Here is a 16,013-nt window from a genome sequence, read left to right on the forward strand (position 1 = left end):
GTCTTGCTGAGGTCATTTACCCCAAGTCTATTCCACTGATCCTCCTTTCTGTCTCTTAGCAAGTACCAAATTGTTTTGATGACCACTGCTTTATAGTATAGTTTGAGATCTGGAACTGCAAGTCCTCCTTCCTTTGCATTTTTTTTCATGATTTCCCGGGATATCCTTGATCTTTTGTTCTTCCAAATTAACTTTGTTATGTTTTTTTCTAGTTCAGTAAAAAGTTTTTTGGAAGTTCAATGGGTATGGCATTAAATAAGTAAATTAATTTGGGCAGGATTGTAATTTTTATTATGTTAGCTCGTCCCACCCACGAGCAATCAATGTTTTTCCAATTGTTTAGATCTAGTTTTAATTGTGTAGAGAGTGTTTTATAGTTGTGTTCATATAGTTCCTGTGTTTGTCTCAGCAGATAGATTCCTAAGTATTTTATATTGTCTAGGGTGATTTTAAATGGAATTTCTCTTTCTAATTCTTGCTGCTGAAATGGGTTGGAGATATATAGAAATGTTGATGACTTATGTGGGTTTATTTGCTAAAGTTGTTCTTATTTTGACTAGCTTTTTGGTTGATTCTCTAGGATTCTTTAAGTAGACCATCATATCGTCCACAAAGAGTGATAGCGTGGTCTCCTCATTGCCAATTTTAATACCTTCAATTTCTTTTTCTTCTCTAATTGCTACTGCTAGTGTTTCTAGTACAATTTTAAATAATAGAGGTGATAATGGGCATCCTTGTTTCACTCCTGATCTTATTGGGAATGTATCTAGTTTATCTCCATTGTAGATTATGTTTGCTGATGGTTTTAGATATATACTGTTTATTATTTTTAGGAAAGGCCCTTCTATTCCTATACTTTCTAGTGTTTTCAATAGGAATGGGTGTTGTATTTTATCAAAGGCTTTTTCTGCATCTACTAAGATAATTATGTGGGTTTTTTTTTCGGTTTGCTTGTTAATATGGTCAATTATGTGGATGGTTTTCCTAATATTGAGCCATCCTCCCATTCCTGGTATGAATCCTACCTGATCATAATGAATAACCCTTGGAGTATTTTTGCTAGTATCCTATTTAAGAATTTTGCATCTATATTCATTAAGGAGATTGGTATATGGTTTTCTTTCTCTGTTTTTGACCTGCCTGGCTCTGGGATCAGTTCCATGTTTGCTTTGTAAAATGAATTTGGTAGAACTCCTTTGCTTATTTTGTCAAATAGGTTGTATAATATTGGGATTAGTTGTTCTTTGAATGTTTGATAGAATTCATTTGTGAATCCATCTGAAACTGGGGATTTTTTCTTAGGGAGTTTTTTGATGGCTTGTTCAATTTCTTTTTCTGATATGGGGTTGTTTAGGTAATGTATTTCTTCCTCTGTTAGTCTAGGCAATTTATATTTTTGTAAGTATTCATCCATTGTCATATTTGTTGCCATATAATTGGGCATAATAGTTTTTAATGATTGCCTTAATTTCCTCTTCTTTAGAGGTGAGGTCTCCCATTTCATCTTGGATACTGTGAAATTCGGCTTTCTTTCCTTTTTTTAATTAGACTGACTAGTACTTTGTCTATTTTATTTGTTTTTTTTCAAAGTACCAGTGTCTAGTCTTACTTATTAAATCAATAGTTCTTTTCCTTTCAATTTTATTAATTAATTTCTCCTTTGATTTTTAGGATCTCTAATTTAGTTTTCATCTGAGGATTTTTAATTTGTTCACTTTTCAGTTTTTTAATTTGCATGCCTAATTAATTGACCTCTGCCCTCCCTAATTTGTTAATATATGAACTCAAGGATATAAATTTCCCCCTGAGTACTGCTTTGGCTGCAACCCTTAGGTTTTGAAAGGATGTCTCATCATTGTAATTTTCCTTAATGAAATTATTAATTATTTCTATGATTTGTTCTTTGACTAACTGGTTTTGGAGAATCGTATTGTTTAATTTCCAATTAATTTTTGATTTACCTCTCTATGTACTAATTATTATTTTCATTGCATTGTGATCTGAGAAGTTTGCATTTATTATTTCTGCTCTTTTGTACTTGTATGAAATGTTTTTATGCCGTAATACATGATCAGTTTTTGTGAATGTACCATGTGCTGCTGAAAAGAAGGTGTATTCCCTTTTGTCCTTATTTGTTTTTCTCCACATATCTACTAACACTAATTTTTCTATGATTTCATTCACTTCTCTTACCTCTTTCTTATTTATTTTTTTGGTTTGATTTCTCTAGTTCAGATAGAGGAAGGTTCAGGTTTCCCACTAGTATAGTTTTTCTATCTATTTCATCCTTGAGCTCCACTAGTTTCTACTTTAGAAATTTGGATGCTAGTCTATTTGGTGCATACATGTTGAGTGTTGAGTACTGATATTTCCTCATTGTCTATCATGGAAAAATATTAAAAGTATATATTAAAAAAGTTTTTCTTAAAATTTTATAACTATAAAGTAATTTGATTTATTATTCTATGTTTAGGGTACCATTAGAAAGAGATAACTCAGAAGAATTTTTAAAACGGGAAGCAAGAGCAAACCAATTAGCTGAAGAAATTGAATCAAGTGCTCAATACAAAGCTCGGGTAGCCCTTGAAAATGATGATAGAAGTGAAGAAGAAAAATATACTGCTGTTCAGAGAAATGCCAGTGAACGTGAGGGGCACAGCATTAACACAAGGTATTTAATTGAACACTTGATCCAGTATTTTGAATACCTTCTGTAAGGTCTGGGTGATTTATTTAGTATATATATCCTTAAAGGGACTCATCCAAATTTACTTACTTGGTTGTAAACATCTTTGTAATTTGCACTAACCCGTTTCTTAGTTCAGAAAAGTGACGTCTTCATTACTAAAATATGTTCCAGCTCTTAAGTTTGTGTTTTGAAAGAACCACCAAAAAGTGATCATAAAATCTTACCAGATTACACGGCACTTCATGTAATAAAGTATTTTCTTTTTTATTTTTTCTTTAGTGATTCTTCGAAATGACATTTTGCAAATGCTTTTGATGCTTCTATGATCAGTTTATTTATTAGCTCTTTTCTGAACCTTTGAAACTACTTTCACTCAGGTTAGGCTTGTTTTTATGTTCTCAGAATTTCCCCTTTCATACACATTGCATTTCAGGTACTAGAACCAGGCAGTTTTCACTTTTTTTGAATTTTTATGTTGATATAGTCGGTGAATTGCTCTCATTTTTAGGGAAAACAAGTACATTCCACCTGGACAAAGAACTCGAGATGTCATGTCATGGGGAAGTGGTAGACAAAATTCACCAAGGATGGGCCAGCCCACATCTGGCCCCACCCCTCCAAGATCTGGATCTCATACTTCAGAGTTTAGTTTGAATTCTGCATCAGACCAAAGAGTCGTTAATGGAGGCAAGTGTTCTGCTTCAGTCTATGAAGTTCATTGATTTTAAAAGCAATTTGCTTTAAATCCTTTAAAAAACTCAGATCTTTTAAAAAAATCATGAATGTGTATGTGTTTAATGATTTTTACAGTATAGTCTATAGTTTGGAATTTTTCTTTATTTACTTTATGAATCTTGAAATGATAAAAATTATTGTGTAGAATCTATTTGCAAGTGTATTAACTATTTGCTACATTGAGGCAATATTATCTCTTTAAATATTTTACTGATGGAATACATGACTGGTCTAGATTTAAAGAAATTGGAAAAATTAAATGTTCTTTCCATTTTAAAAATGAATTTTTAATATTTTAGTATAATGTTTAAGGGAAACATTTCCACAGTGATGTTAATATTTGTTGTAAATGGATAATTTCATGCTTTAATAACTATTAATTTAGCTCTTAGACTGATAGTGGCAGTGAAAAAAATGGCTCAGATGTAAGTAGTTGAATTGAAAGGAAAAGACAAAAAGTAAAAGAGAAAAGCACAACTGGCATCAAATTTCTAGTCTCCCTTTTTTCCATTAAATTTCTTTCTCCATAATTTCTCTTCAACTAAACACTTGAGTATTTTTTAAAGGGTAAGATGAAAGGTCTTCTCTTCAGTATACTATGAAGTAGATTAGGAACTGCTTTTGCTTCATGCAGAATATTGACTTTTTTTGTCAATTTTCTTTACTCGTTGAGTAGAGAATTAGTGGTGAAGTAGCACCATGTTCAAAAATTTCCCCCTCAAAAGTTGAAAAGTGTCCTGAAGTTCAGAATACTCAAGTGTGAGGGACCTGTTGGGAAAAGACCTGGAAAATTACTAAAGACCAGGTAAGTCTGGTGTCATTTAAAATGAAAAACTGCACCAACCTGTTATTACCCATAGTCCATCAACACCAACAGCCTTGTGTTGGGTTATTGAAAATTTTGTAGATGCATATTTAATTATCTAAATTTTCTTCTAGTGTATGCCCTATGTTTGCATAACTTATTCAGGTAACTTCTCTTTCCCTTTCATATTGAGAGGGCAACTCCTTGTGGTCTTTATTCTCTCTTTTTTTAAAAAGTCTAATGAATGTAAAGCCTATAAACATGGAAAATCATGGAAGTTAAGATTTGGTCTGCTTCCCTTCATAGTTGTAGAAATTGGTTCAATATTAGCAGGTGATAGTAGAATTTCAGATGGTGAGGGGAACTGATTGCCAGGAATGTGATTGTTTAACTGTGTCTTTAGTTGGAGTATATGCCCCTTGCCTCCATTCTGGTGTTACATTGGGCAAGTAAGAGCTGGTGTTACTTTCTCCCTGAGCTTGGTGGTGGCTTATTGTGTGATGTCCTATAGTATGTTCTGCATTAGTCTTGACAAGGTGGTACTGAGAAACATTCATAGGAACAAGACATTCTTCCTCAAGTTAGTATGAGTAGATCCTAATTAACCCTTTGGGAACGTGTATTCACTCCAACAGACTTATTTAAAGAATTTCAAAGAAACTTGGGAACTTTTGCTAGTTGTTTAACTACCAAAAAACCAAATCATGAGACTGTCCTCAAAGGGTACAACAAAAAATCATTTTTGTCATTTTCCTTTTTTTTTTCTTCTGTTTGCTTTTTTCCCCCCATGATTTTTCTTTAGTTTTTATACTTTCCTTCATATCATTTGTTCTGTCAGGTGTTCCCTGGCCATCGCCTTGCCCATCTCCTTCCTCTCGCCCACCTTCTCGCTACCAGTCAGGTCCCAACTCTCTTCCACCTCGGGCAGCCACCCCTACAAGGCCGCCCTCCAGGCCCCCCTCGCGGCCATCCAGACCCCCGTCTCACCCCTCTGCTCATGGTTCTCCAGCTCCTGTCTCTACTATGCCTAAACGCATGTCTTCAGAAGGTACAATACCACAATTTGTTCATATTTTTGTTTGTCTTTGTTTAACTCCTGTGTGAGTTTATAATTACAAAATTGTTTCCTCTTCATTATTTTAGTAACCTATAATTTTCACGTTTTAACTTTAGTTTAATCAAAACTATTTCTATTAACTTTTTGTTTTTGCAAAGAGATTTTATTTTTAAAAGGACCGAAACTACAAAATATACCCAGTGGATATATTAGCAAAGCTCAGAGCAGTAGAAGAATGCTTATTTTATAACACCAAAAAATCAATTCCTGGACTAAATGAATTACCTTATACTTTGACCCTTCACTCATGATTGAGTATAAATGAACAAACTGATTCCATTCATTCTTTATTCTGATCATAAATCTATATATGCATACACACATCCTTTGGCAAGACTTTGATTTAACTATTTTACTGTCAGCAGATACTAGTATTTGATTTGGGATAATTTTTTTGAGGCATATCCTGTTGTTGCCATTGTACGTGTCTGACCTTTTATTTCCCTACTGAATAATGGTTGGTAGGCATGCTTTTAAGATATATGATTAAATAAATGTCTTTTTTTGGGTTTGTTCTATTGTGTTTGAAAAGGTTCTTACATGATCAGGTTAGCTTAATTTCCTGAAGCCCTTGGATGCAATGAGCAAATTGTGCTTTGATTCTCCCATACACCACTACCACTAAAAGTAGCTTTACTGTTCAAATGGTGAATTAGGTAATTATACATTTGGGTCTTGATTTTTTTTTTTTTAGAATATTGTATTGTGAAGGGGGTTCTTGAATCTAGATCAAGATGTTGCTTAAATTAACATAGAGATTTTTGAATATTTTTTGCTCCTGTTGAAACTTTGGATTTTATTCTGTGGCCTGACTGTATTTGATAGTAAATTCTACTTTGTGATTCATCAAATACCTAAGTATGTAGTGCAGAAAGATTGTTTATTGATTCACATAAAAGGAAAATACTTACTTTTTTTTAGTTTTGTAATTCTGGATGGCCAGCTCAAGGTATTTATGTTAAAGTTAAATCTTATTTACTTTCATAAAATTTTAGTTTCAGTCATTACAAAAATGAAGGGAAGAAATTAATGTGCTGATGGCTATATTTAAAATAAATTTTGTGTCTTTGGTTGGAAATAGATATCATGTGCTCTTAATTGGAACTACCTGGATCAGCAGGTATTGCTTATTTTCCAAGATCATTTGATGTGAAAGGGAACTGTAGCCTTCTGATGAAATCTTGAATATTGTTTCCCTAATGAATGTATATACGATCATAGTGCAATAAGACAATGCATCCTTCACATTTATGGTTTGCCACCACCATTATGTATATGATATATATTTTATGATACATGATATATTTTAATTATACTATTTGAACAACAAATGATTATCAATGTAACTTTCTCTTACTAATAAGCATACAATTTTTCTTTTTCTTATAACTTGTTTGGATTGAGTTAAATAATCATTTATTATATTATAAATTAACCATAAGGCAGCTAGGTAGTACAGTGGACAGAGCATTGGCCATGGAGTCAAGAAAGCAGAGTTCAGATCTCGCCCCATAAAAGCTTTGTGACCCTGAGCCATTTATTTACTTCACCTTTTTGCCTGCCCATTGCCCTCATCTGTAAAATGGGGATAATGATGGATCCCTGCTTCCCAGGATTGTTGTGAGGATCAAATGAGATCATATTTGTAAAATCCCTCGAATAACTCAAAAAGTGCTGTCTGAATGTTGTCTCTCATTATTGTCACCATTATTATTACAATATTAATTTTTATAAACCAGGTTGTATTGCAGCAAACATTATAGAAAAGATAAGACTTCACTTAATTAAACAATTGTAACAACAAATGTTTTTATTCCTTGGAAAGTTCTTTTTGTTATTACAATATATGAACTATGCAAACATAATTAAAATATTCTTTATAATCATATTCCAACTTAAACTAATGTACCCATGGTTACATTTATACATTGTTCCTAGATATACACTTTAAAAAAATCTTGCCATGTCAATAATTAAGAAAAGTTGCTGGTGAGTGCTTAACTTTTCATGTCAGGAATCTGAAAACCTGTAATTTCATGTGTGAGGAAAACCCAGTGTCAACTTTCATTTTAATAGCTGTCTAATTATAACTTCATAACTTGTTCTTGTAAAGAACTATTCAGAAATAGCAGTCAAACTCTTTCTCACAGAACTAATGAAGTAGAATTTTGTTGCCCAAAATAGTAAAAATGGAAGGTGAATTCAGGGCAATGAATAGAAACCAGCCTTAGGGGTCAGGAAGATCAAAGTTCATTGCCTCTGAGACATACTGGCTATGTGACATTGAACAACTTCCTTAGCCTCTCATTTGTCCTAAGCAACTCAAGTCTATAGGCTTAAGAGCTGTGATATAGTCTGTATTGGTTTCCTTACTAGAGAGTTTCCTGAATCAAAGAATTCATGTTCACAAAGTAGTGTGTGTCCTAATTTCAGAAATTAATCTGAATTTTAATAGCATGAATAGCGTACTTATTAGAATTGTTAGCACTTGTAAATTAAAAAAAGAAAAGAGAAAGTTTGATTTTTTTATAGTAAATCATGTTTGTAATGCTTAAATTTTATTTTTAAATTGTCACTTGGTTGAGAGATTGTGAAAAACTTTAGATTTCTTTATCAGGATATGTTTCAGGAGACTAGAAGTCTTTATCTTAGAGTTAAATGACATACTCTATTTGTTTGACTTTTCACTGTTTTCAAAGAATGTCCACATAGTGTGTTTTAAAATATAATAAAATAAAATTAGTTTTGTTGGGCAAATTTCATGACATTCATCCAAAATTAACAAGCTGTTTCATTGACTTCTTTTATCTCAAGTGTGGTTGATATCAGATTTTGTAATTTTTTAACAATAGTACTCTTATAGACAAACTGCCATTGTGTGCATTCATTTAAAGAGCAAAAAGTAAGGTTTTGTAGGATTCATGTGATATTTGTTCCTTTTTAGGCCCACCAAGGATGTCACCAAAGGCCCAACGTCACCCTCGTGGTCACCGAGTTTCTACTGGGAGGGGGTCAATCTCCAGTGGTTTAGAATTTGTTTCCCACAATGCACCAGGCGAAGTAACTACCCCTCCTGTGGCACGGAGTAGCCCCTCAGGAGGAACATGGTCATCAGTGGTCAGTGGGGGTATGTAAAAATTTGCTCAGGGGCAGAGTTATTCCATTTTTTTTATATTATTGATTTTAAAATAATTAACTCTTTTTAGGGCTTGGTTATATTTACCATTTGACTATAAAGAGAGTTAAAATAACCTTGTTGTTCAGTCGTTTAGTTGTGTCTGACTCTTCCTGTTCCTGACCCCATCTGGGGTTTTCTTGGCAAAAATACTGAAGTGGTTTGCCATTTCCTTTGCCAATTCCTTTGATAGATAAGGAAATTGAGGCAGATAGGGTTAAGTTACTTGCCCAGTCACACAGCTAGTAAATGTCTCAGGCCGGGTTTAAACTCACGAAGAAGAATCTTCCCAGTTTCAGACCCAGTGTCACCTAGTTGTCCTGAGATAATCTAGCCAGAATTAATTCTTGTATGGCCACAATGCTTTATGAATTTTGCCAATTTAGGGAGAGTAGAGTTAAATTTGACTTGAAGGATAAATGGTATTAAGCCTGCCTTCCCACCCTGCCAACATGCCTCGGTTATCCATATGTCAATGTGCCTAATTAAATCTTTTTCATTGTTGAATACCTGGACTATATTTCCAGTTGCCATGAGTTTCATACTCAAAATCAGAGACAAAAGTTTTATGAATGGTTAGATGCCTCATCTGCAGCTATACAGTATACCAGGTCTGCTACTTTCACTTTCCTATATATTCTTAGATATTTTTCTTTCATGATTATTTCAAAGTACAAAATAGGTTATTTATCTCTCTTTTTTTTTTTGCTTTTGTTGTTGATACCTTTTATTTTATTCTTTCTAAATATGTAACCCTTGAGGTTATGGCGAATAGAATTATTTGAAAAAACTTTACACTAGCAATAACAACAACACATTTTTTTTGCCTTGATGTCAACTTCAGATACTTTTGTTATTTATAACTTCTTTAGAAATTACTTCATTGAGTAAAGTGACTTTACAGTCAGGAAGCTGTGATTTCCTTTCTCCTTTTCATGATCTTTTTGAGTTATCATTTACTTTCAGATTTCAATTAAAACAAATTTTTTAAATGGCTTAATTTATTACTTAAAGTCACATTGCTTATCTGGAGATATATTTGTATGCTACAGACTCAGGATTGTCCTGTGAATTAAATTCAAATGCTTCCTTCTGTATAGCCTTGAGTTGAGGAGCATGGCAGTTAGGAAGAAGTTGGCTCAGAGTGGTCAGCTCTTTAGGGAAGTGTCTTAGTTGGGATTTGAACACAGGTTTCTCCTAACTTTTCATCTTTAGCATGCTGCCTCCTCAATAGAAGAGGAATAAGACTAGAAATAAGTGTTCAGAATACTCAATCCAAAACATTTTCAATGCTTACTGACATTTTTTCCCTTTGTTCTAATAGGATAAGAAATGATTTAATCTTAGTGACTTTTGTGAACCATTAAGGAAGAACATAAGGTGAATCAGATTTGAGTAATTTTTTCCTAATCATTGAATTTGAGTTGTTAGAAATTATTGGTCCAAATTTGTCTGTGACATATCACAGTTAGACCCTTTCTTCTAGATTTAAGACATCTGAAATGTGTTTTGAGTTGTCTACCCTTTTGGCTGCATGAGATACTGGTTTCTTTAGTTTGTGTAGGGAATTTTTAAGTGAGGAAGGCAACAGAAGTTAGGTTATATATTTGTGAAGAGTTTTGTCGTTGAGAGAAAGATAAGGGATGAGTTAAGCTTCTTACAGCTCTTTCCCTACTTTAAAAAAGTTCACTAGAAAGAAAATTCAGATATATTGTCATTTAATCCTTTTCTTTAGAAATAAAGTAAGCATGCACTAAATGCCTTCTATTGGATGTGAAGGGAAACTTTTAGTGTGGACCTGAGAAAGCATGCCCACCACTGCATTACCTCAAGGTCTTTAGCAGAGTAACAGAAGAGTGTTAGGTCATTTTTGATGACATTATAACCCAAAAGCCTTCTCAGGAGAGGTAGATGAGTTCATAGGAGGCATGAGAGTCTTCTGAGCCTAGGAGAAACAGATTTGTGACGACTGCCACACCGAGTTTGTCTTGTGAATTGGGAGATGTTTGAGCACAGTGACATGCTATAAGATAAGAAAACACTTCCTGTTTCACAAAAGACCTCTAATAAAGGATGTGTTTGAGATTTTCCATGAAAAATGTAGGACATACCACAGTTCTTTGAGCATGAGGAGCCAGACTTAGGAATATCCTAGTTAAAATCTGTCCCTAGACATAGACTAGCTGTGTGATCGGGGGCAAGTCACTTAACTTCTGCCTATCTCAATATCTTCAACTGTGAAACAAGCACCTAGCTCCCAGGGTTGTTGTGAGGTTCAAAGATAATATTGGTAAAGTGCTTAGCCCCATGGCTGGCACATAGTACGTGCTTAATGAATGCTATCTGTAGGAGACAACTAGATGGATCAGGGGATAGAGTGCTAGGCCTGGTGAGGGGAGGTCTTGGGTTGAAATCTGGCCTTAGACACTTCATAGCTGTGTGACCCTGGACAAATCACTTAACCCCCATTGTCTAGATCATATCATTCTTCTGCCTTACAATGAATATAGTATATTGATTCTAAGAAAGGTGAGGTCTCTTATTTTGTTTTGTTTTTTATGCTAGCTGTTATCTTTAGAAGAAGGGGTGTATTTAGTTGAGATTTTAATTCACTTTCCTTGGTAGAGGTTTTCATCTACTTTCCTAATCAAATTTATTGATTTTTTTCAATAAAATATTTATTTAGAGTGAATTCTAAAGGAGGAAAGGAGCCATGACAGTAGTAAGACTGTCATGGCTATAGCTACTTACTACATTTCTGGAATTGTGTCAAGAACAAGGTAGAGAAGTTTATAGGCTTCCCTCCAATTTATTTATTTTTACTCTCTTCTCATAACTGAAAAGAATAGGCCTAATGTCTCAATAAAAAAAAAAAAGGTGTGGAATCTATCTGAATTGGAACATATGAATGTAGCCTTTTCTCGTCACTGACTCTTGAGGTACCTTGTCATGATCTGGAAATAAAGCTTGCATCCTTGACAGCTGTGCTAGAGAAACCTAGTCCCCTGTTAGCCCCTCCCAAGCTGACCCTATTTCTGATGACGAGATTAGAGACCAGCTTGCTTAGTTTGGAGTTGCTTCTCATGGGAGGGCTGCAAACTACTGCTTCATTTTCTTAGCTTTATCTACTGCTATCACTGTGTCCCTACTGTTATTACAGGCATTGTGGTGGGCTTGGAGGGCTCTTAGAGAAACATTCAAGTCTAAGATTTGCCTCTACCATGTATTAGTCTGGTACTTGGGGCCAAATCATTTGTCCTATTCATGCCTTGGGCAAGTTATCTAACCTTCTAAGGTACACAGAAGTCATGGACATACATTTAGTTGAGTGTTTCCCATGCCAGTGAAATCTCTAGTCTATATTAAAAACAAAGCAAAAAACCTCACAGTTGTATGGTTCTTTACAAAGAACACACATATATATATATATATATATATATACTATACTTAGTATAACTATCATTCATTTGTCAGTTTACACAGAAGGAAGATGGGTTCTGAGAGGTCAAGTCCCATAGGGTTATACAGTAAGTAGGGCATTTAGATAAGAGCAGAAAGGGTGGATGGAAAGCTGCACTGGGCCTCTAGTTGTCTTCTTAGGCCTCCTCATTTCTAATTGAGAGAGGGGATACTCAAAGATTGTAGAGGACTTGCCATAGACCACCCAGTCATTAGGAATAAACTATTCTCAGGTCTCCACAGTTGGTGTTGTTCACACTCAGCACCACATTAAGCCTCACTGTAACTCACGTTGGCTTCTGAAATGGGTGTACAGACAGGCTTCTCATCCCAGACACTTTGATCAGGTGTCCAGGGTCAGGATGGGAGCTCTGCTTCTCTTCCCAGTGTACCACATGTCAGTCACATGTGTTCCCCAAGGATGAAGGTGTAGTATGGGGTGTCCAAGGGCCAAGAGTTAACTCTGATGAAATCATTGGTCCCAGGAATGTTTGCCATCACAGTCCACATGTCTTCTGGGGAAACACAATATGTACTAGCCCTTTTCCCTTTCTTATAGTTCCAAGATTATCTCCAAAAACACATAGACCAAGATCTCCAAGACAAAGCAATATTGGAAATACTCCTCCTGGTCCAATTCTCTCTTCTCCCCAAGCTGGGACTGTGCCCACAGAATCCATGGCTGTGCCTGTGCCTGCTGCATCTCCCACACCTGCCAATCCTGCTTCCAACCGAGCAGTTACCCCATCTAGTGACGGTATGTGATTGGGGATTCTTGGCATCCAAAATTTGTGTGTATGTAGTGCACATTAATGGTCATGGATTTGACATGTATTCAAGTTAGTTGTGTAATTAATGTTCTACATAATGTCTCTGAGGCCTCATTGCATATTGTCATTACCTGACCTCATCGAAGAGATAGTTATTACCTTTGTTTAAATTGAAAGACTTTTAGATTCCTTTGTTCTAAACAAAATTTAGAATATTGTCTTCTAGCATTTTCCTTTTTTTTGCTTTTTAGCATGTGTTTGTTGGACTAACTTTCTAATTTTCTAAATTTCTAGCTAAAGATTCTAGGCTTCAGGATCAGAGGCAAAATTCTCCAGCTGGAAACAAAGAAAATATAAAGCCGAGTGAGACTTCCCCAAGCTTTGCAAAAGTAGAAAATAAAGGTTAGTAGATAAAAGTAGCTTAGATATGCAGGACTAAAAACAACTGTACAGTGGAATGATAAAAAAAAAAAACCATTCAGAACAACCACAAGTAGCATAAAATCACTGAATTAATCTGACAAAACATATTATTTGTTACCAATCTGAATATAAAACAAAGCACAACTGAAATAGAGAAAACCTGTCTGTGGTTGTGCCTTACCAAAAAATTAAATCATGTTATTAATGGAGTACTTTCTAGAACTAGGCAAAACAGGAACAAAATTAATGTGAAGAAACAAATGCTGAAATCTCAAGGGAAATAAAGAGGAAAAGGGGTATAAATGAAGAGGGTATTCTTTGTATAACAACCAAGTGATGTAGTCCCAGTTAGATAAGAGAAAAAGAGATCAGCAAAACAGACAAGATTCACAGGAAACAGAAGCAGTGGTAAGGACTTTTTCAAGTATTTGCTAAAACCAAGAACCTCAGTTTTTGGGAAGGCTGAAAGAATTGGAAAAATTCTCATTAAAAAACTAACAGAGAGCAAGAAAGTATGTTCGACAGTTTTGACAGTTGCAATTAGGGGAGGATTCTTATCCAAACAAAGAGTAGTAGATAAGAACATAAGACAACAACAAACCATTTTGATGATGAAATTAAACTTTTGAACAAATTGAATGAGAATAGAATAATCAGTTACCATAGAGTAGAGAAAAATAATTTACATTCATATTACTGATAAAATTCCAGGACACATAGGGAACTGATATAAATATTTTATACCAAGAGCCATTTTTCAGTGGCCAAGTGATCCAAGGACATGAGCAGATAGTCTTCTGAAGAAGAATTGCATCTAAAATTCAGAGGTGGGTCCCAAATCACTAATAAAAAGAGAAATGCAAAATAAAATACTCTGCTCCAAGCATATTGGTAAATGGGAAAAGTTGTGGGTAAGGCTGCAAGACAGTCTAGTTCTGCATTTCAATTTTTTTTCAAGGAATTCTGACTAAAAAACTGATAGGTGAATATAATGGAATATCACTGCAATAAGAAATGGCAGTTTCACAATTTCACAAAAATGTGTGAAGACTTGTATGAACCCATGTGGAAAAAAGTGTTGTTCATTTGTTTTTCAGATGTGACTAACTCACCAACATAAACTCTTCTTGGGGTTTTCTTGGTAAAGTACTGTAGTAGTTTGCCATTTAAATTCATTTTGCAGATAAGGAAACTTAGGCAGACAGGGTCAAGTGACTTTTCCAAGGTCACCCAACTATAGGCAGTGGTCACTGAGGCTGAGGCTGAGGAAGATGACTCCAGACCCAGCACTCTATCCCCTGCACCTCTTAGCTGCCTTCAGGAAAAAAGTAAGCAGAATGAAATGAACAACATTTGTAGTGATGATAACAAATACAAATGACAGTAGTACAAGTTAATCAGATTCTGAGTAATTGAAAACCCAATTAAAGCCCAAGGAAAAGAAAAGGCAGAGAGTCACTGGGACAAAATGTTTTTTAGAGCAGATGGGGGAAGTCATTGTTGTAGGCTTGTTGTTGGGGCTGTTCTTTATTTAGAAGAAGGATTCTACTTCAGAATGAGAGTCTTTCCCAGGAATAATTGTATTATAAATACAAAGGCATTTTTCAAGCCCATTTTAAAATAGGTAGACCACTAGGTCCTATGGTAGATAGCACACTGCTTGTGGAATCTGAAAGATCTGTGTTCAAATCCATCCTGTGATAATTAGCTAGCTTTGTGGTCCTGGGCATGTCACTTAATCTTTGCCTGCTCTAGTTGTAAAATAGAAATAGTAACAGCACCTACTTTGAAGAGTTGTGGAAGAATGAAATAAGATAATGTTTGTTAGGTAACATGGTTAACACAGTGCCTGGCACTTAGATCATGCTATGTACATGCTTATTTTCCCCCCTTCTCACCCCACTCTGATCCTCAAAAATAAAACAGACTTGGATATCCCTGTAGACTCATTATAAATGGAAAGAAGGAAACTGTTTCTTTGTTGTTTTTAAAGCATCTACCATTTGCCAGGCACTGTGTAAGTACTTTACATATTTCCTGGGTGATAGGTGTTGTTATACCCACTTCATAGATGAAGACAATGAGTCAGACAGGTTAAGTGACTTGCCAGGGATTACATGGCTAGTATGTATGTGAAGCTGGATTCAAACTCAGATCTTCTATACGCCATTCCCAGTGCTCCATCCATTGTGCTTCGTATAGCTACCTCTCAGCAGTTTTCACTGTCCTGGTATTTGTGATTCTGATGTCTCCTTGAGAGTTACATGAACTTAATTAACATAAAAGTTTGTTGGAAATGATGTGTGGGATATGGGATGCCATGTGTACTACCTAGCAAACAAAAAAGGTAAGGATAATTCTTGAGGACATAGATTTTTGATCACTCAGGTGTTGGCATGTATTTGCGTACACATATGTATCAAGTAGTTTTGGATCTTTTTATTTTATTGGTATTGGACTTCATTTTCCCTCCCTAGATCTACATGCATTCAGAAGTCATTTTAAAATAAAAAAAGGTATATACAGCTCAGAGATCTTTTCTTTGAGGGAAAAGTTGGAGTGTCTTATATCTCTTAATTTTGCAGGTATATCACCCATTGTTTCAGAACATAGAAAACAAATCGATGACTTAAAGAAATTTAAGAATGATTTTAGGGTAAGTATTTTTTCCTATGTATTAAATATCAGTAGTGTCAAACTAAAATACAAGCAATTCCTGTTAGCTGCATATTGACTTTAAAAATTCATAAATTAACATTATCTTTGTTGTGGTTTTATGTATTTTATTAAACATTTCCCAGTTGACCTCTATCCACTCTGCAACCCAAGTGCCTTATAGG

At 34.8% G+C, this 16,013-nt stretch overlaps 1 protein-coding gene across 10 annotated transcripts in view; it reads left to right on the forward strand.

Annotated features, from left to right (window-relative positions):
• The window catches only part of ATXN2 (ataxin 2), a 113,617-nt gene that overhangs the window by 66,573 nt on the left and 31,031 nt on the right, over positions 1-16,013 (forward strand). For 6 of the 10 annotated variants that reach the window (XM_056821752.1, XM_056821754.1, XM_056821749.1 and 3 more), the window contains 7 exons: positions 2,474-2,671; positions 3,198-3,376; positions 5,068-5,277; positions 8,291-8,473; positions 12,540-12,737; positions 13,045-13,152; positions 15,759-15,829. In XM_056821752.1, coding sequence (XP_056677730.1) covers positions 2,474-2,671; positions 3,198-3,376; positions 5,068-5,277; positions 8,291-8,473; positions 12,540-12,737; positions 13,045-13,152; positions 15,759-15,829 — 1,147 coding nt within the window. The remainder of the gene's footprint in view (positions 1-2,473; positions 2,672-3,197; positions 3,377-5,067; positions 5,278-8,290; positions 8,474-12,539; positions 12,738-13,044; positions 13,153-15,758; positions 15,830-16,013) is intronic. The other 4 variants (XM_056821756.1, XM_056821755.1, XM_056821751.1 and 1 more) reach the window with 1 other exon arrangement.

The sequence above is a fragment of the Monodelphis domestica genome, chromosome 3 (assembly GCF_027887165.1).
Source record: "Monodelphis domestica isolate mMonDom1 chromosome 3, mMonDom1.pri, whole genome shotgun sequence".
Lineage (NCBI taxonomy): Eukaryota > Metazoa > Chordata > Mammalia > Didelphimorphia > Didelphidae > Monodelphis > Monodelphis domestica.